Raw genomic sequence first — 17,956 nt, 5'->3', positions numbered from 1 at the left:
TAACCTCTACCTTCCACATCAGTAGCATACCAGGATATATCTTTTTGTCTATGTGGTCGAGGCTTTGGCGGGAACTAAGTGTCGGTGACCACTTGGCAACTGACCCCTATATAGTATGGAGACTCCTTCTATAGCATGATGGACAGGACCCGGCAGCGTGAGTACAATCCATAGAGAATTTGCAACCACAGGTGTTACATTCATAGATTGCTCTCTTTGCTTGTTGGCTCTTTGCCTGATCATATTGAACTTGGAAGAGATCACACCCAAAACCAACCGTTTCCCGCAGCGCCCGCTTGAATTCTTCTTCCTGCATAAAGGTATCAATATGTTGCATGGCTATGTTGACTAGAGGGTCTCGAATGCCTCTATCCGTCGGCATTGTGGTCGTGTATGCTTCCTTGATTGCGGAAACAAAGGCATCACTTTTCCAGTCCCTTTTGACATCCTTCACAAATGTGCGTTTGGCCGCGTCTTTAAGGCCGGGGATCTCGTATTTGTCTCCGATCCGGTAGGCTTTCACGTGGAAGAGTAGTGGAGGGATGGTGTCGGATCTGGGGGTGTAGCTGAATCCGTACATGAAGCGGAGCATTTCCTCGATGATCGCGGGATCGTCGTCATGGAGGTCAATGAGGTTTTCTTTGGTCTCCTGGATAGGTTAGCGCAGTTATTATGCTGTAAAATCACTATGACTTACTTTCCATGGACGTTGAAACATGCGGGAAAAATGATTAGACTGGGATCCAAGAATTATCTTGTGTGCTTTGAACTCGCGATCCTTGGTCACAATAGTCATATCCGACAGGAAGGAGGAATCAAAGTATCTGCTTCTTTCAGCATAGCAATCAATTGAGCAAAATCGGGCACGAACTGCCGGGGACTCGGGGGAATATCCTCCCGTGGGACAGTATCATCACTCATCGTGGCGATACCGCTGTGGTTTGAACGAAGTTGCAGGAGGAGAAGTTGGTGGTGGGGGGAGATTCTAAGGAATATTGTAGACCCGAAACGTGACTTAAATACTCGTCATAGGGCGGATGAACCCCCCAACGCATACGTAGTTCTTTGCGAAAAGGTACGGTTTTGGATCGTATTATGATTCTAGACCTTTCAAATTCCACCAAACCCACCCACCGCAACCGCCCTGTCCCCCGCATTATCCAGTCCCCCAACATTTATTCATGGTGTTTTGAACTGGTTCTGATTATAAGAAAGGAATGACTGTGCATGACTACAGTATATGTCTTGTTCCTTTTTTCTCTGTTTCTATTTCATTCGGTCAGGATATAATCCACGATCTTCCGGTTGCTTACAGGAAATATATATAACCCGACACAACAACCAAAGCCAGGGCCTAAGTTCGATAAACAACATCAAAACTCAACAAATAAATATTCCAACCTCAAGCCTTCCACCAACAATAGCGATCAAAACAGAAAATAGAAGAATAAAACCCACAACCCACGCAAACCTCAAATCCCCCCAACCAACCCATCCACATCCACACGCACCACCCCCTCACCTCCCCCACCGTCTCCTCCCACACCCTCCCCCGCACCACCCGTCCCCTCTCACTCCCCACCAACCCCGCAAACGGCCCCAATCTACAATCACTCAAATACCTCCCATCCGACTCCTCCCCCGCCAACACAACCGCATGAACCAGCGTCCTCGCCCCCATCGCCGTCGACCTCCCCACCACCCGTTTCACACCAGCAAGCACCCTCCCAAACACTCCCCCAGCCGAACGATGTAACTCCGACCCGTAGCAGAACCCAGGGTTAACGAGGTTAAGAATCGCCCCCGTTGATCGCTGCGCGGCGGATCGATGGTTGGTATACAACTCGACGAAGAAGAGCTGGTAGAGTAGTTTGGACGTGTAGTATCTATCTCCCATATCGAAGTTGGAGTCATTGTCTAGGGCTGAGAGGAGGGTGGTTTGGGATGTGGTTGATATCTCGGCTTCGGTGAATTTAGCCCATGCGGCTGTTTCGCTGCTTACTATTGAGAGGACTGGGCGGGGGGAGTGGGGGTTGTTTGTTGCTTGGGTGTCGAGGATGGGGAGGAGGAGGAGGGTTAGTAGGGCTGTGCTGAGCCAGTTTATCTGGATGGTGGATTCGTGGGAGGTTGATGGGTTGAGGGTGTAGGTGAAGTTGGCGATGCCGGCGTTGAGGAGGATGAAGTCGAAGGTGAGGGTGGAGGATTTGACGCGGGAAATGAAGGAGATTATGCTGGGGTAGTTCGCCATGTCTAGTTCCCAGATCTCGATGGTGGGGGGTTTAGTTGTGGGGGGGAGTGAGGCGAGGAGGGATTTCCGGGCGGCTTCGCCTTTGGGGATGTTTCGGACGGCGAGGATTAGGTGGGAGAGACCGAGGTGTAAGAGTTGAACGGAGGCTTGGTAGCCTAGACCGGTGTTGGAGCCGGTGATGATTCCGGTTTTGTTGTCGAGGGAGGTGCTGGATGGGGCTTTGGGGGGGCAGACTAGGAATTGCCGGTAGAGGAAGCCGGGGTAAGAGTTGTAGAAGGTCATTTTGATTGTTCAGGCGGATGGATGGGAGTGAGATGATGGGAGGGAGGGAGGTGTCATCTTGGTGTTTATATGTGTTTGGGATGGGCTGAGATGTAGCAGGAGGAGTATAGTAAACTGACAGTGCCGTTCCAGTGCCACGTGGGGTGCAATCGACGGTGCCGTTCCAGGCTCTGATTGGCAGCCTGGGAACGCCAAGGCCCGGAAGGATTGCCGAATTGACGGTGCCGTTCCAAAAGCTGATTGGTCAATTGTATGGCCGAACACACTCAGACAGATCCACCCGGACGAACTGATCAAACAGTCAAACATCAACCGGAAATACGTTAATGCAATGAACCTCGGTACAACGTCATTTATGCTCCAGATTGCTAAGCGCGATGACCTCATGACAAATCAACTGTGGAGCCATATCAAACCACTACACTTAAATCCTGCAGACCCCTGTCAGCACTCAATTCCTCGATCAACCAATCACCCAGATACCAAGACATACACAATGAGTCTCCCTACCACATTTAAGGCCGCCGTGGTCCCTGAACCCCATGCCCAACATACCATCGCGGACCGCTGTCTCCCCGCGTTGGAATCCAACCAAGTCGCCATCAAGATCACTGCCACGGCCGTCAACCCCGTGGACTGGAAGATTCGCGACTATAATGTTTTCCTGAAGGAATATCCCGCCGTGCTGGGCTCCGACGCTGCCGGTGAGATTGTCGCCACGGGGTCAAATGTGTCCACCCATGCCGTCGGCGACCGGGTCTTCTTCCAAGGTATCATTGGAAACTACCCCGCCTCGACTTTCCAGCAATACTGCATCATGCCTGCTGAACTCGTCTCCAAGACCCCCGCCAACATCTCCGACGACCAGGCCGCTGGAATTAGCCTGGCTTCTATCGCAGTGGTGACTGGTTTCTATGATCAGACCGGCCACGCAATTGCCCCGGCACCGTGGGCAGAGAACGGCACCGAGGCTGGTAAGGGCAAAGCCATTGCCATTATTGGCGGTTCGTCGAGTGTAGGACAGTACGCGATCCAATTTGCGCGGTTGTCCGGCTTTGACCGCATTATCACGAATGCCAGTGCCGCGCATCACGAGTTCTTGAAGAGCCTTGGCGCGCATGTGGTGCTTGATCGGAAGACTGCCACAGCCGAAGAGTTTGTGGCTGCTGCTGGCGATTTGCCGTTGAGTTATGTATATGATTCGATTTCGGTCAAGGAGACGCAGAAGCTTGGCGTTGAGATTGGACAGGCGAGCAAGGGTGCGGCCAACCGGGTTGTGACCGTGCAGTTTGTCGATCAGGAGGCCGCGCAGCTGGGTCAGTCGAAGGAGCCCAAGGTCGAGATTAAGCAGATTCTGGGACTGGGAAGTTCTCCCGCTTTGAGGCATTTGAGTGAGCCGTTTGCTAAGGCTATTGGTGGTGGGTATGGATGGATCGCCAAGGGTTTGTTTGTGCCGAACCGGGTGCGCTTGATCCAGGGTGGTATTGGTGCTGTCGAGGAGGCGTTGAAGACGAACAAGGACGGTGTGTCAGGAGAGAAGGTTGTCTTCCGTCCTAACGATGCTTAGGTGTTTGTTGATGGGAATACTTTCTGGTATATAATGTTTGTATAGTAGTGGAGTAAATATATATGATCAGTACTACCAAGTCATACTCCATGATGATCGATATGGTAGAAAAGCCCGTAGCTCTGGCTGGTCAAGACACTGTGAAGAGCATTGATCATGGAATAACAGGTATATTTTGGTTATTTATTGTTAAGATACGGTCTTCATTCCGTCTGTTCTCCGTATGGCTAGCGGTATATCATTCTAGCGTACTGGTAAGAACGTGACATTTATCATCTGATATGACATACAATGTTAATATCTACTGCTTCATCCTTCAGAAGGGGAGGGGGGTGAAGAAGTAACTAGCTAGAATATTCTTAGAACATATATAGTCGGACTGTAGATCTGGATCAAGTCTCGCATTTCAGGGTGTTTGGCAGAGCTCTTTGAAAGCCCTTGATTGAACCGTTCAAAGGCACTTGTTTGGACCCTTAAAAAACGCCTGGTTAGGTGCTCTGGAGGGAGTTGTTTATATATACTTAATAAAGGACTTTGCGAGTGCTTGGTTAGATCCTTTAGAAGACGCTTAATAGAATTCTTCAGTAGCGCTAGACTTCTTTAACCATACAGAAATCCTTAATCACATTCTTCTAAAGATACCTTACTCAATACTTACGAAGGAGCTTCACCACGGCCTTCGGCTGTCCACAGGCCATGACCTAGTTTGTAGTTGAGGTATTAAGAATAATTCGGGTACTTACTTTCCAGTAATTAAAAGTCCTACTCGAGGCCTTATTTAAGGCTCTGATGAAAGCTCTAAGTCTCTACATAGTTCTCTGTATAAAGTCTTGTGTGAAGCACTGTATGCAGCCCTGGATGAAGTTCTATATAAGGCCATATATGGAATATTGGATAAAGCCCTGTGTGAAGCGTTGTATAACTTACAGTCTTGGATAAGGTCCTATACGATGCCCTGTACGCGATATATTATTAAGAATGTAGCCTGACTGATGTGGCTGTATCAACAACATGGCATGATGTCACAGACTGTGAGTCACTCCTTAGGTCACATTAACATCACTATTGTCACTATATTCACAGTTTATATCTAATATTCATGACTATCTTTCTCTAGATTTCCTGCCATTCTTCAACTCTTCTTTCCCTCCTCCCCAACTACCCTCCCCACCAATAGCACCTCCCCTCTCTTTCTTTCTAACCATTATCGCTGAGTCTTGGACCCACGCCTCTTTCCTAAGCACATTCCCACCATCACTTCTAAACGCAAACACTGAGGGAGCACTACCACATCCACCGACACATGCTGATCTTCTGACACCATCTTGACGTGTCGGTAACCTTCCTAATCCACCCAAGGCTCTGGAACCTGTTTTCGAACATCTGGAAATCCATAGAAAATGGCACCGCTCACGGTCGAGGACTTCCGGCACACGTTGGCGGCCGCGACTACACCCACGTGTACTCGCTTACTGTCCGATGGGAGCTTGATGACACGGAAGCAGCTGAGGACGCCTTGAACTTCCAGAGGATGCTGCAAGAATTAAATGTTGCACCTGCCAGCGAGCACATCATTCTGCACCTGGACTCGAGCCCCGGACGAACCTTCCAACAAGCCCTCCTAGACTTTATCGAAAATTCCGTCGCCAAGTCGGACAGCGAACATAATCTAATCATACTTCACTATGCCGGCCATGGCATGATGAAGGGGGGAAGTCTCACCTGGGCTGAGACTAGTTGGGCGAAGAAACTCCTGAATGCGGATACTTGTCTGCTCAATTATATCAACGACGCGGTCATTTCGGACTCCGACCGTCTCGATGTTTTGTTAATTCTCGACTGTTGTTATGGCCACGGGGCCACTCGGGCTCCCACCCTCCCACGTAGGGTGGTGGAGGTGATAGCTGCCACGAGTACACGAACGCCCTTGACAGGATTGGCCCCCAACAATACCTTGACTGCCAAAATCGCAGCGGAAATTACTCGCCGAAGGCGGAGTGGTCACCGTCATGTTGAATTCACCGACGTCTTTCAAAGTTTGAAGTCGCGTGGGGACACCATCCGTCCTACTCATAGTTTGCTGGTCGGAGTTGCTTCTGTCCTTTTGCCCCTTAACGGACCAGGAAACATTGACCCCGCCAGTATTCCCCCGACTACACAGCATTGTTTAGCGTGAGTGTCTCGCAAGACCTGACGACGGATGAACTGAGGTAGCTGAGCGCATGGGTGCGCAATCTCCCGCGTTCTACCGGCTTGACCATCGAGAGAGTCTATCGAACCCAGTCAATGTGCTTGATTATGCGCTCGGCTCTGTCGGTCTATGCAAAGTTGCACGGGTTGGAAGGTTATGCTTTGATCGCCGAAAATTCCAGCCCACCTCTCAATCTGAATGGTCTCCTGCAACCTAGTCCGTGCTCCACTGCACCCAAGAAGGAGAATTTCGGATTCGGTGGGGGGAAATGAGGATTTTCTTTCCAAATGTTATCGGGTTCTTCGGTGTGGCAGACGTCCCTTTTGTTAGAAAAACAAATTTTCTTTTTTTATTGCCAGAGCTTGCTTCTTTGCTGGTTCCCGGTTCGGGTCCAAGGGGATTGGGTGTGCGACAAGCAGAAGTAGGAGATGAGAGCGCGGTTAGTTTTCGGACAAAGATAGCTTCAAAATATGCATCACCATTAGTCAAGAAATCTCTTAGTTGTGAATCCACAAGTTTACATTGATTGAAGAAATCAGCAATTTCATTGATATAGCAGAAAAACCAGCAGCTTTCACATGACAAGATGTTGAAACCGCTTTGTGCATGGTGCAGCAGCAATATCATGCCTCCCAAAGAGAGAAATAGTACATACGACCACAGGGTGTGGAAAACAGGGCTTCCCGTCCGCTCAGCCGTACTTAAGCCACACGCCGGGAGGTTAGTAGTTGGGTGGGTGACCACCAGCGAATCCCTTCTGTTGTATGTTTTTATGCCTTTTATGCTCTCTTTTGTGCTTCTTTTGTTTCTTTTTTGCACTCTTTGAACATCGCACCTCTCCTTCATCTGAGCCGCAAGCCATTATTGGTCGTCCCCTTCGGAGTTATGCTGCCTTCGGACCTCGATTTGAAGCTTTATGTGAATGTGTCGCATTGTGCTTGTCAGGTGCTAATGTTAAAGAGCAAACAATACTCATTAAACAGATTGTTTCACATCAATGTCGGGATGAAGCCTTGGGACCGAAGTCCACTCTGCCCTATTGAGATCTTGGGCTGCTTGCTACCTCTCTTCTCATCCTTGATGACAAATATGTCTATATCGATCGAAATGCTGTCATTGGGCCATATGGATCGTAGATTGGTTCTCGAAAATGCCTAGCAGCACAGACTGTTGCTAAGAGCACTGGCGATGGAAGGGCATAACAGAACCCCATGCAAGGGGTGAATCCTGTGACAGTGATAGCCCTGATACTTACCCGGGTTGGACAGATACGAATCGTGCTCAACAAAGGGAGGCTTGATCTTGAATAAGGGACTAAGTACACCCTGTCTTCAAGGCTTAGGGGTATTAATAAGGTTAAGCCCGGCAAGTGAGATATCTTCGGTAGCCCTTTAGCAGTGGGTTTGTGGGAAGCTTCTGCTAGGAAAGAGATCCGTGGGGCGATCCTCTACCGGGCTCGTCTGAATCAATGACTACGATACCATCTCCGGTCCCGGAAACGTTTATTCCATAACCATCACTGTGAAAGGGGTGCCACAGACCCCTTGAGTGGGCGGCTCGTACCGAACCAAGGAGCCATGATCACCCACATCGTCCCAAGGTAGGCCTGAGACAGTTGTTTGCAGCCCGGCTTGGCAAGAATGTTGCTATCGGAAGGCTTTAAAGCAGGGGGGGCCAGCGACTGACACAATAATAGAAGACAATGATTGCACACTCCACAGCATCTGATGAGTTGGACATTCCATCTGGCAATTTTCCTGGGGTACTACGCTTCCTGCGTGAACGGGTCTCCATGGGTCGATCTGGGTTATTCTCGCTACCGGGGGGTGCGACTACCTGTTGGGGCTGATGAGTATCTTGGTATGCGATATGCAGCACCTCCCCTTGGTGAAAAAAGATTTCGGGCACCGGAAGAGCCGGTCAAAACATCATCCATCCAGGATGCCTTCGAGGTAAGCAATTCCCTTCCCATTGCCCTCGCAATGGGTGTTGATGTTAAGCTATGGTTTAGTTTGGACCAACGTGCATTGGCGTTGGAGAGGAGATCAGCCCACTCGTGGGAGAAGACTGTCTGTTCATCAACGTGTTCACATTATCCCACGCAAGCCCCCACTCCAAGTTACCGGTCTGGGTGCATATTCAAGGTGGCGGCTACGCGTCCAATTCTAATGCCAACTTCAACGGTACGAAAGTTGTTCAGCAATCGGGTTACGATCTCGTCTTTGTCAACTTCAACTACCGCGTCGGAGCCTTGGGGTTCCTAGCCAGCGAAGAGGTGCGGCAGGATGGAAATCTGAATGTGGGATTGTTGGACCAGCGACAGGCTCAATCCTGGGTGCAGCAACATATAAGCAAGGTGGGTCAAGGCTGAACCTGCCATGCACACGCTCTGACCTGCTATAGTTTGGCGGGGATTCAGACCATGTTATCGTCCATGGCGATTCAGCAGGTGCAGGATCCGTAGCCCATCATATGACAGCATATGGAGCCCGTGACGACGGACTCTTCGCTGCTGCAATTCTCGAGTCGCCGTTCTGGCCCACGCTGCGCACAGTCGCAGAGATGGAATTCCAGTACGCGCGATTGGTGGATCGCGTGGGTTGCTCTGGTGCAGCTTCTGCATTAGCATGTCTTCGATCCATGAACCTAACAACATTGAAGAAAGGCAATGTGGTAGATTCATTTCCCGGAGCTGCCCAGGACCCACCACCGCTGTGGTATTTTCTGCCTGTCATTGATGGCACAATAGTACGAGACCAGTTGTCAACACTCTTTGATCGCGGCGAGATGTTCAAAGTTCCACTACTCGTGGGTGATGATACAAACGAGGGATCGACCTTTGCCTACAACGCTGCCAACGCATCGGATATGTCGCGATTTCTCAGCGCCAACTACCTAGGCCTGTCATCTCCCAGCATGGTCACCATTCATAATGCGTGTCCTCGTATGCGTCCGGTGCCTGATCATGCTGCCTATTTCCCGTCCGCGTCTGCTGCGTATGGCGATGCCGCCTTTACATGTCCTGGTAATCATATCGCAGCTGCGATGGCCAACGGCTCCCTACCCAGCAGGGTCTGGAGCTACAGATACAACGTCCGATCCCCAGAGCTGATCGAAGAAGGCCTAGGCGTACCTCATATCTTCGAGCTCAGTGCCATGTTTGGTGTGGGCTTCGCCGGTGATAGCGAGATCGCGAGTTACAGCGGCATCAATCCAAATGTAGTCACCACAGTGATGAACTATTGGATTAGTTTCGTGAAGGCGATGGACCCTAATCCCCGCAGAAACAGCAACGCACCCTACTGGGATTCGTGGAGGCCGGGCTCGGCCAGACGGCTCAAGATTCAGACAAATGCTACTGGAATGGAAGCAATACCGCAGCTTCAGACAGATCGGTGTTTCATGTGGAAGGACCTGGCGCTGGAGATGGAAGTCTAGTCTGGTCATGATGACAAGCGGTGTGCCTCAGTCCCGAGTCTACACGTCTATAGACCTCGGTCTTGGTTTGAGCTCCTATCACTCAAGGCACGTTGAGGCCACACAAGCAATCAATCGTATAATTCTTATACCCAAGATAGCAACTAGCCATCTTAGTATGAACATGACAGTTTCACGGTACCCTATGTGACCTGAATGCTAAACATATATGATGGTGGCTTGCGACTTGGCGGAGGAATATGGGATCACTCTAAAGAATACAGTCTATCACAAAGAGAGGCCGCCAAACCACCCAATGGCCAGTAAATCGTGTGTTTTTCCTGAAATCTCAAGTGTACGATAACAAAAATTCCTTGCTAACAGATTAACACATAGACCTAGTATTGATCCCCACTTTCTCACTGGGTGCATATACCTTGCAATATTTATAATCTAAATCCTACACCTCACAAGGCCATAAACTCCACCGCCGTAGCAATATTCTTCTTCAACTCCTCAACTGCCACGCCCAGAAGCTTCGTCTCATTCCCCGAGATCTCCCCAATAGGAAGCGCCCTATTCGCACCCTCCCTCCCAAACTCCACCTTAACAGCAAAATAATCCACCCCCAGCTGATCCGCAATCTCCCTCCCCCCCACAATCCCAGGCAAATAAACATACGCCTCCTCCGTCACACTCTCCCCATTCCGCGCCTTAACGAGACCCTGCACGAACCGGAACCCCGCATACGCCATGCAGGTGGTCGCACTCCCAGCGCCCTGCTTGCTCTTGACGATTTCGTCGCCACCGAATTGCACTCCTGTCATACCAGTTCAGTATCCCTATACTTAAACCAGAGGATGGATACATACGATTAATAACCCCCGCCAAAACCTCCCCACTCAAATTCACCGGTGGCTCGGCCTGACTATACAGTGGGAGGATAGTAGCTCCGCTGTGGCCGCCCACCACAGGGACCTTGAAGTCCTTAGGGCTGGCCCCGTTGCCCAGGGCGTGTGCGACGAAGGTCGAAGCCCGGACAACGTCTAGGGTGGTGACGCCGAATAGACGGGTAGGGTTAAACACACCGGCCTTTTTCAAGGCCTCGGCTGCGATGGGGAGAGTGCTGTTGACGGGGTTCGTCACCACACAGCATGTTGCGGATGGGCAGGTGGCTGCGACTGAGGTGAAGATGTCGCGGATGATGCTGGCGTTGGTCTGATTACTTTTAGTTAGGTGTTTTGGTTGTGGGGTGGGTGTAGTGGGATATTTAGTTACCTTGAATAGATCTAAACACAGTCAGTTAATTTAGCTATCTTAGGCGTTACATGAGGATGCATCTACTCTACTTACCATCTCGAGTCATCCCCGGCTTTCTAGCAATACCAGCCGTAACGACAACGATATCAGCGCCGGTAAGAGCTTTCTTAAGCCCGGAGTCTTCAGCGAGGTAGCCCGTGACGTTTGCCCGGGTGTCAATGTGCATGAGGTCTGTGGCGATGCCAGGGACGTGCACGAGATCGTACAGGGAGATTTCATCGAACAGGTCGCTCTTTCCGCAGAGATTCAGTATAGTGTATGGCTTTGGATCCGGAAGGGAATACTGACCGTCTTGCAAAGAAGACTGAGCGGAGTCCCGATTTGGCCAGCGGCTCCGACGAGGGTGATCTTGACCATTTTGGATGGGTATTCTTGGAGTAGTAAGATGAAGTTTGCTGTGTGGTATACAGTGAGAGAGGATTAGATGTCTGTACTTCGGTATGGTCTGGAGCTTCTTAAGGCTTTTGAGTCTCTTGGTGTTCGGCCTATTACTCATGGATCAATTGAGCCACCCTCCTGGAATAAGGTTTCGTGTGGTGATGCGGCGCAAAGTTCAGCCACAATATTGTGGGTTTGCTCGGTCTCGGGTGGGGGATCGCCTGAATGATGTCCCGCGGGTGATTGATGCCCGGGAGAAAGTATGTCAATGACGTCGGAGTTGGCATCGCCAAGATTGGTGTAACTTGACGGATTGAGTCATAGGTTTGGAATGAGGGGTAAATCATCCTAGAGAAAAAGGTGATTAGTGTCTTGCGGGGAGAAGACATGAATGTGAATCTTTGTATTAACAGCGTTCCATTCTATCGAAGGTACGCCAGGACTATTCTACGATAGAAATCGCTCCCCAGATATAGATAGTTGGTGCTGGAAGAAGGTCTGGATACCGGTGTCATGAATGCTCCATGGACCGTGAAAAAACAAGGAATTCAAGGCTACAGTAGTCAGTCATAACAATATTCAAGAAGGTGTCGAATATGCAGTATGACATATCCCGAGTCACCAACCCTAATTCACATTCTTCGGTAAATGCGCCACAGTTGTCTGGATTCTGGCACATCATTGTACCGACTCCCGAGTGGCCAATTGCGGCAAATCATTCTTCAAGACCCAGTACCATCAAGTTTACACGCCCTATACTTTCAACCGATGCCAACATCACCCACGTGATTTAGATCATAAGCCATCTATTCAACTCTCGAAAGTATAAAATTTCACATAGACATCTACTTCCTTGCTGCATACCGAGGAAGCATCAAACAAAGCACAATGGCCAGCAACGGAGTCCAGAAGTACAAGATAGCCAGCATTGGCGCAGATGGCATCGGCCCGGTAAGTCAACCTAATTCGCACTCTCCACTACAGCATGGAATCCTAACTCCATCCAGGAGGTCGTCAACGCCACGATCCACGTCCTCAAGGCGATGCAAGGCATTCTCAACACCTTCGAGCTCGAATTCACCGAGCTCGACTGGGGCACAGCACGGTACAAGAAAACCGGCCGATACATGCCCGAGGATGGTCTGGACATCTTGAGGAAATTCGATGCCGGACTGTTCGGCGCCGTCGGTGCACCTGGTCCGTTATTTCCGTATTCATAGACAACCCTGGACTTTATACTGAGAAATGGCCTTTTCTGCAGATGTCCCCGATCACATCTCACTATGGCAACTCCTCCTGGCTATTCGCGGCCCCATGCAACTCTGGGCCAATGTCCGTCCCGTGAAGAACTTCCCTAATGTACCTTCGCCTCTATCCGGCGTCAAAGACGGGGATATTGACTGGGTGTTGGTCCGCGAAAACAGCGAGGGAGAGTACTGTGGACAAGGGGGACGGACTCATCGGGGCCAGCCGTGGGAGGCCGCCACGGAGCTGTCGATATTCACCCGTGTGGGGGTGGAGCGTATCATGCGGTTTGCGTTTGATGTTGCGCGGAGTCGGCCGCGGAAGTTGCTTACCGTGGTTACGAAGAGCAATGCGATGCGCAATGGGATGGTGTTGTGGGATGAGGTCGCTTTGGAGGTTTCGAAGGAGTATCCCGATGTTAAGTGGGATAAGGTTCTCGTGGATGCGATGACTGTTCGGATGGTCAATAACCCCAAGTCCCTGGATACAATTGTGGGGACCAACTTGCATATGGATATTATATCTGATTTGGCGGCTGCGCTGGGTGGGTCGATTGGGATCGCGCCGTCTAGTAACTTGGACCCGACTCGCAAGAATCCTTCCCTTTTTGAGCCGGTTCATGGAAGCGCGTTTGATATCACTGGAAAGGGGATTGCGAATCCGGTGGCGACGCTGTGGTCGGCTTCGGAGATGTTGCTGTGGTTGGGAGAGAAGACGGCAGCGGATATCTTGCTGCAGGCTACGGAGCAGACTTGTAGTCTGGGAATCTGTACCCCGGATCTCGGTGGAAAGGCGAGTACTGTTGAGGTTGCTGAGGCGGTTATTGCTCAGATTAGAAAGATTGCGGGGAGTGCTTAGATAGATTTGTTTGGTAGGATAATGATGGGGGAGAATAGTGGCAGGTTGGGGAATCATATTATGGATGCCTCTGATGACATATTTATCTGTACCCAGGTTGATCGTATCACAACGCTTAACATATATACGAAAGGGAAAGGAATATGAAATAAGAGAAATTGTAGCACAGCAAACGGATGTATGAGAAGCAGTGATATACAGAGCAGAGGTAAAGCTGGGAGGGAATAGCAATGCCGTTGATGCCAATATGGCTTCACCACAAGTTTTTGTTGTGAAGTTAAGTAAGTTTGGTTTCTACTTCATGCGGTGCCATAACTTTGAGGAGGAGAGCAGATTCCGGGTGGGGAGAAATAAATATATAAACAGTCAGGCTGACTGTTGCTAGCAATACCCACATGAAGTGTTCTAGTAAGTACTGTGCTCATTCCCCCAATATCAACATGTACCAACCCCCTAAACCTTCTCAACATGTACCACAGATGTCTTTGCTGGCGAGTTATCAGTCTCCCCACTCCCCATCCTCAATCCACGAGCATAACCAGGGACTTGCCACCAATGATCCGGATCCGAGAACAACTCATCCATTTCCTCCAGAGACCTACAATTCGTCTCAGGAAACAGAAAGTACACCAACACAGCAACACCAACCCCGACAACCGCATAAACGATATAATACTTCCACCGGATGGTGACCAACGCGATTGGAGAAATCTCCGCAATAACAAAATTAAACAACCAATGAGTCGCGGTCCCGATAGCAGCCAGATGTATGCGCAGATCCTGCGGCGCAATCTCTGCGCTGTAAAGGAAATTGGCTCCCAGAAATCCCAGGGGGAAGAAAGCCATAAAGGAAAAGAGAAAAAAGGTCGCCGCCACTGAAGCACCAAACGTGTCGCGGTGGTCAATGGCCCAGACACTACCAGCCAGCCCGGCCATGGATAAGCCCATGCCTAGGCCGGCGCTGATGAACAGGGGCTTACGGCCGTAGCGGTCCACAGTGAGGTAGGCTGAGGTAGCGGCGACGATTTTCCATGTCAAGACGCCGGCATTAAGTAATGCGGCTTTCTTCTCCCCTAGACCAAGAGATTCCTTGAAGATTGTGGACCCGTAGTAGGAGATGACATTGGCACCGGTCATTTGGGCGCAGAAGTTGATGCCGATAGCAAGGCACATGCGGTAGAGTAGACGCTGGGGGCCGGGTTTGAGCAGATCAATAAAGCCACGTTCCGACTGGGAGGTTTGTTGAAGAAGGCTAGAGATGTTGTTGATTTCCGCTCGGATCACTTCCTCGTTGGTGTCATCTCGAGATAGTTTTCGCATCACCTCGTGGGCTTCGGCCAGGCGGCCTTTACTGATCAGCCAGCGGGGAGATTCGGGAAAGAATGGTGTAAAACTCATGATCATGAGAGTGAACACAACCGGCACAGCTAGAGGGAACCGCCAGGCTACCTCACTGGTATTTATAAACGAGAAGCCAACATTGACCCACCCCGCGGCAGCAACCCCAGAAGCAATGAAGATGCCGATGATAACAACATTCTTCCCACGGCTCTTCGGCGCAGTGCATTCGCTCTGCCACACCGGCACCACCGCGTTCACTCCACCATTGCCAATGCCGGAGATAACACGGCCGACGACGAGCTGACCGAGACTGAACGACGAACTCTGGATGATTTGACCAATGGCTGCGATGACAGCCGCGATTATAAGGGACTTTCGACGACCGAGTCGGTTGCCGACCTGTGTGATGCCCAGGGAGCCAATGAGACATCCGATGGTGTATATGGCGACAACGGTGCCTTGGGTCTTTGCGTTCGTGGCTTGGACGTTCCCGGTCGTGGTACTGGTATTTATCTCGGGGAAATGGCGAATGAAGGAGGGATAGTTGAGAACGCCACCCATGTTGGACTGGTTGTAGCCGAACAATAAGAACGAAGGGACCACTATAAGGCAGACACGGGTTCGAGCGAGCCCTGTGCCAGTGAGACTGAATAGGCCCATGTCTGCTGGATGTCTGGAAATGGTTGGCAAGGGGTCTCCTGAAGGACTTGGTGGATGAGAGGATTTAGGATGATACAAGAAGGATAAGGCCACAAGTCAAAAGCAATACCGTCCAAGACTTGACATATTTGAAACTTGAGACAGTGTCTGTGAAATGAAAGGGGTAGACAGCAGCCCCAGGATTTAAAAGGGAAGACATAGCGGTCTGACCGCAGGAATAGCAGGGGGTTGTGATCTTCCCCATAATATCAGTTGACAAGCATTATGGCTCCACTTTCCTCCCCAGACTCTGGCATGGATGTTGCGTCAAGGCACCTTTGCGGGGGATCAAGTCAGCAGGACCAAGCTACGTACCCCATATATCGGCCTGACATTCTTCGGTTAAACGTTTCCCAGTACTGCTGATTTCCATGGTTAGGGCACAGCGGGCGCGGTATCATGTTTAGCCGCAGGTTCTCCCGCCAACAATTGCCGCCCGTCAACCCTCATCCACAAGCCACCTTGATTTCCAACACTGCACCAAACCATCCATGGAAGTGGGTCCGGGTTAGAATCGATCATTAAATACCGTCTAAGTTCCTGGGAAATTGGAATATGACAGTAGTACGAGATTTATCCCTCTCTATCACAATGACATCCCTTAAGCCATTCGTTCTGTTCTTCAACCCTGTCAGACATGCAGGTAGCTTCTATACGAAGCTGCAGGAAGTCGCCCATACAGAGGTGGTGACCAGTAAGACCCGGGACGAGTTCTTCCGGGATCTCCAAGACAAGTACAAGAACATTTTCGCCATTTATCGAACTTCCGCTAGTGGTGCAGTGAGTCTTATCGATGCCCTTGAGATGAAGTTTGGTACTGTATGAGCACTGTTAACGCACCTCCAGGTCGCAGGTAAATTCGACAAGGAACTCATTGACAGATTGCCGCCTACATGCAAATACATCTGCCACAATGGCGCCGGTATGCCTATTCCTAAATCTATCCAATCTTGACTAATCTTGACTGATCCTTGAAAGGCTACGATCCCATTGACACCAAAGCCTGCGACGACAAGGGCATCATCGTAACCAATGCTCCTGATCCCGTCACCGACGCTACGGCAGATCTCGCCATCTTTCTTCTCCTGGGAGCATTGCGCCAACTGAACCCCGCCATGTCTGCCCTTCGCGCAGGCAAGTTTAAAGCCGGAGTCGACTTCGGCCATGACCCCCAGGGCAAAACCCTCGGGATCCTCGGAATGGGTCGCATCGGGCGTGCCATAAAGGCCCGCTGTGACCCGTTCGGCTTGAAGACTGTCTATCATAACCGCAATCCCTTGTCGGCAGAGCAAGCTGCCGGAGCAGAGTATGTGTCGTTTGACAAGCTCATTGAGGAGAGTGATATCATCAGCGTGAATGTGCCGTTGAATGCCAACACGAAGTATCTGATCGATGCTGCGGAGATTGCTAGGATGAAGCCGGGTGTGGTTATTATCAATACGGCGCGTGGGGCGATTATTAATGAAGCTGCTATGGCGGATGCTTTGGAGAGGGGTCATATTGGTGCGGTTGGGTTGGATGTTTATGAGCGGGAGCCGGAGATTAATGAGAAGTTGCTGAAACAGCCTCGTGCTCTGATGGTTCCTCACGTGGGTACGCATACTACGGAGACGCTGGCGAAGATGGAGGCTTGGGCTATGGAGAATGTGAGAAGGGCTATTGTTGGGGAGGCTTTGTTGTCGCCGGTTCCGGAGCATAGAGGGCTTTGTTAGGGGGGATATGACCAGCTGCCTTGTCTCTTCTGTCATATATTTTGCAAATAGAATACAGCTTTGTTATGCTTGTGTAAGAGTATTATCATGGTTTTTTCAGCATAAGGTGCTCGGTCTTCGTGGTTTTCCTGCATTCGATTTGAGATGAGGATCTGATATTTCTTAGATTGATACTGATCTTGGGTTCTGGGGATGGATCCTAGCTAGAGCCGAGTCAAGTTTTGAAAGTACTCGCTAACCATGTCTACAGCATCCAATACAGCTAACGAGCTGGGTCTAAACTAAGCAACTTGGTTGACTGCACATTTAACGTGATTTCATGTCAGCGGTTACTCTTGTCAAAGTATATCGACAGAATATATATATTCGTTACTTCTGCTTTACGTACAAGCAGATTGGATGTCCATTTCAATGAAGATGACTTTACAGCTCTTTTTTATGTTCATCAGGTGGTGGTCGTCTCTCTCTCATAATTGCATCACCTAACAGGTTCATGGTCCTCTCAACGTATCTTCTGGGCCTTGTGACGTTGAAACCACCACCATTCGGATCCGGAAATGTTTTCCGCATGTGACACATTCCACACTTCCGGTGTGACAGACATTGCGGTATGCTGAAGATCTTTCCCTTTTGCTTCGTTGCAGCATGTTGTGGCGTTCAATGCTTAGCTGAACACCAACCACAGCAGCGTTAACTGA

General features: G+C 50.2%; 9 protein-coding genes across 9 annotated transcripts; 5 read left to right on the top strand and 4 right to left on the bottom strand.

Annotated features, from left to right (window-relative positions):
- Nucleotides 1-106: 106 nt before the first annotated feature.
- Nucleotides 107-796, bottom strand: BO94DRAFT_548160 (BTB/POZ domain-containing protein; the record flags this gene model as incomplete). Its single annotated transcript, XM_025613382.1, has 2 exons — nt 107-649; nt 698-796. 2 exons carry the CDS (start codon nt 794-796, stop codon nt 107-109), a joined length of 642 nt encoding a protein of 213 aa, XP_025465466.1.
- A 606-nt stretch (nt 797-1,402) lies between these two features.
- On the bottom strand, nt 1,403-2,530 carry BO94DRAFT_576766 (NAD(P)-binding protein; the record flags this gene model as incomplete). The annotated part of the gene is made up of 1 exon (XM_025615154.1): nt 1,403-2,530. The coding sequence occupies one exon, from the start codon at nt 2,528-2,530 to the stop codon at nt 1,403-1,405; it is 1,128 nt and encodes a 375-aa protein (XP_025465465.1).
- A 474-nt stretch (nt 2,531-3,004) lies between these two features.
- On the top strand, nt 3,005-4,137 carry BO94DRAFT_537031 (zinc-binding alcohol dehydrogenase family protein). The gene has a single exon (XM_025612177.1). The coding sequence runs from the start codon at nt 3,027-3,029 to the stop codon at nt 4,095-4,097; it is 1,071 nt and encodes a 356-aa protein (XP_025465464.1). The 5' UTR covers nt 3,005-3,026; the 3' UTR covers nt 4,098-4,137.
- A 1,360-nt stretch (nt 4,138-5,497) lies between these two features.
- Nucleotides 5,498-6,560, top strand: BO94DRAFT_587606 (uncharacterized protein; the record flags this gene model as incomplete). Its single annotated transcript, XM_025615841.1, has 3 exons — nt 5,498-5,558; nt 5,603-6,269; nt 6,317-6,560. 3 exons carry the CDS (start codon nt 5,498-5,500, stop codon nt 6,558-6,560), a joined length of 972 nt encoding a protein of 323 aa, XP_025465463.1.
- Nucleotides 6,561-8,015: 1,455 nt separating this feature from the next.
- On the top strand, nt 8,016-9,726 carry BO94DRAFT_558265 (carboxylesterase; the record flags this gene model as incomplete). The annotated part of the gene is made up of 3 exons (XM_025613995.1): nt 8,016-8,240; nt 8,300-8,644; nt 8,692-9,726. The coding sequence occupies 3 exons, from the start codon at nt 8,016-8,018 to the stop codon at nt 9,724-9,726; spliced, it is 1,605 nt and encodes a 534-aa protein (XP_025465462.1).
- A 446-nt stretch (nt 9,727-10,172) lies between these two features.
- BO94DRAFT_587604 (malate dehydrogenase) lies at nt 10,173-11,382 on the bottom strand (the record flags this gene model as incomplete). Its single annotated transcript, XM_025615840.1, has 5 exons — nt 10,173-10,525; nt 10,578-10,923; nt 10,984-10,994; nt 11,059-11,257; nt 11,314-11,382. The coding sequence occupies 5 exons, from the start codon at nt 11,380-11,382 to the stop codon at nt 10,173-10,175; spliced, it is 978 nt and encodes a 325-aa protein (XP_025465461.1).
- Nucleotides 11,383-12,291: 909 nt separating this feature from the next.
- Nucleotides 12,292-13,506, top strand: BO94DRAFT_602261 (isocitrate/isopropylmalate dehydrogenase family protein; the record flags this gene model as incomplete). Its single annotated transcript, XM_025616420.1, has 3 exons — nt 12,292-12,354; nt 12,411-12,600; nt 12,665-13,506. 3 exons carry the CDS (start codon nt 12,292-12,294, stop codon nt 13,504-13,506), a joined length of 1,095 nt encoding a protein of 364 aa, XP_025465460.1.
- Nucleotides 13,507-13,921: 415 nt separating this feature from the next.
- BO94DRAFT_602259 (general substrate transporter) lies at nt 13,922-15,507 on the bottom strand (the record flags this gene model as incomplete). Its single annotated transcript, XM_025616419.1, has 1 exon — nt 13,922-15,507. One exon carries the CDS (start codon nt 15,505-15,507, stop codon nt 13,960-13,962), a length of 1,548 nt encoding a protein of 515 aa, XP_025465459.1. The 3' UTR covers nt 13,922-13,959.
- A 630-nt stretch (nt 15,508-16,137) lies between these two features.
- Nucleotides 16,138-17,309, top strand: BO94DRAFT_602257 (D-mandelate dehydrogenase-like dehydrogenase; the record flags this gene model as incomplete). Its single annotated transcript, XM_025616418.1, has 3 exons — nt 16,138-16,326; nt 16,393-16,468; nt 16,525-17,309. The coding sequence occupies 3 exons, from the start codon at nt 16,138-16,140 to the stop codon at nt 17,256-17,258; spliced, it is 999 nt and encodes a 332-aa protein (XP_025465458.1). The 3' UTR covers nt 17,259-17,309.
- Between the last annotated feature and the right edge of the window lie 647 nt (nt 17,310-17,956).

Source organism: Aspergillus sclerotioniger (genome assembly GCF_003184525.1).
Source record: "Aspergillus sclerotioniger CBS 115572 chromosome Unknown BO94scaffold_21, whole genome shotgun sequence".
Classification (NCBI taxonomy): Eukaryota; Fungi; Ascomycota; class Eurotiomycetes; order Eurotiales; family Aspergillaceae; genus Aspergillus; species Aspergillus sclerotioniger.
The sequence above is the reverse complement of the archived record's forward strand: the minus strand, read 5'-3'. Positions and strand labels throughout refer to the sequence as shown.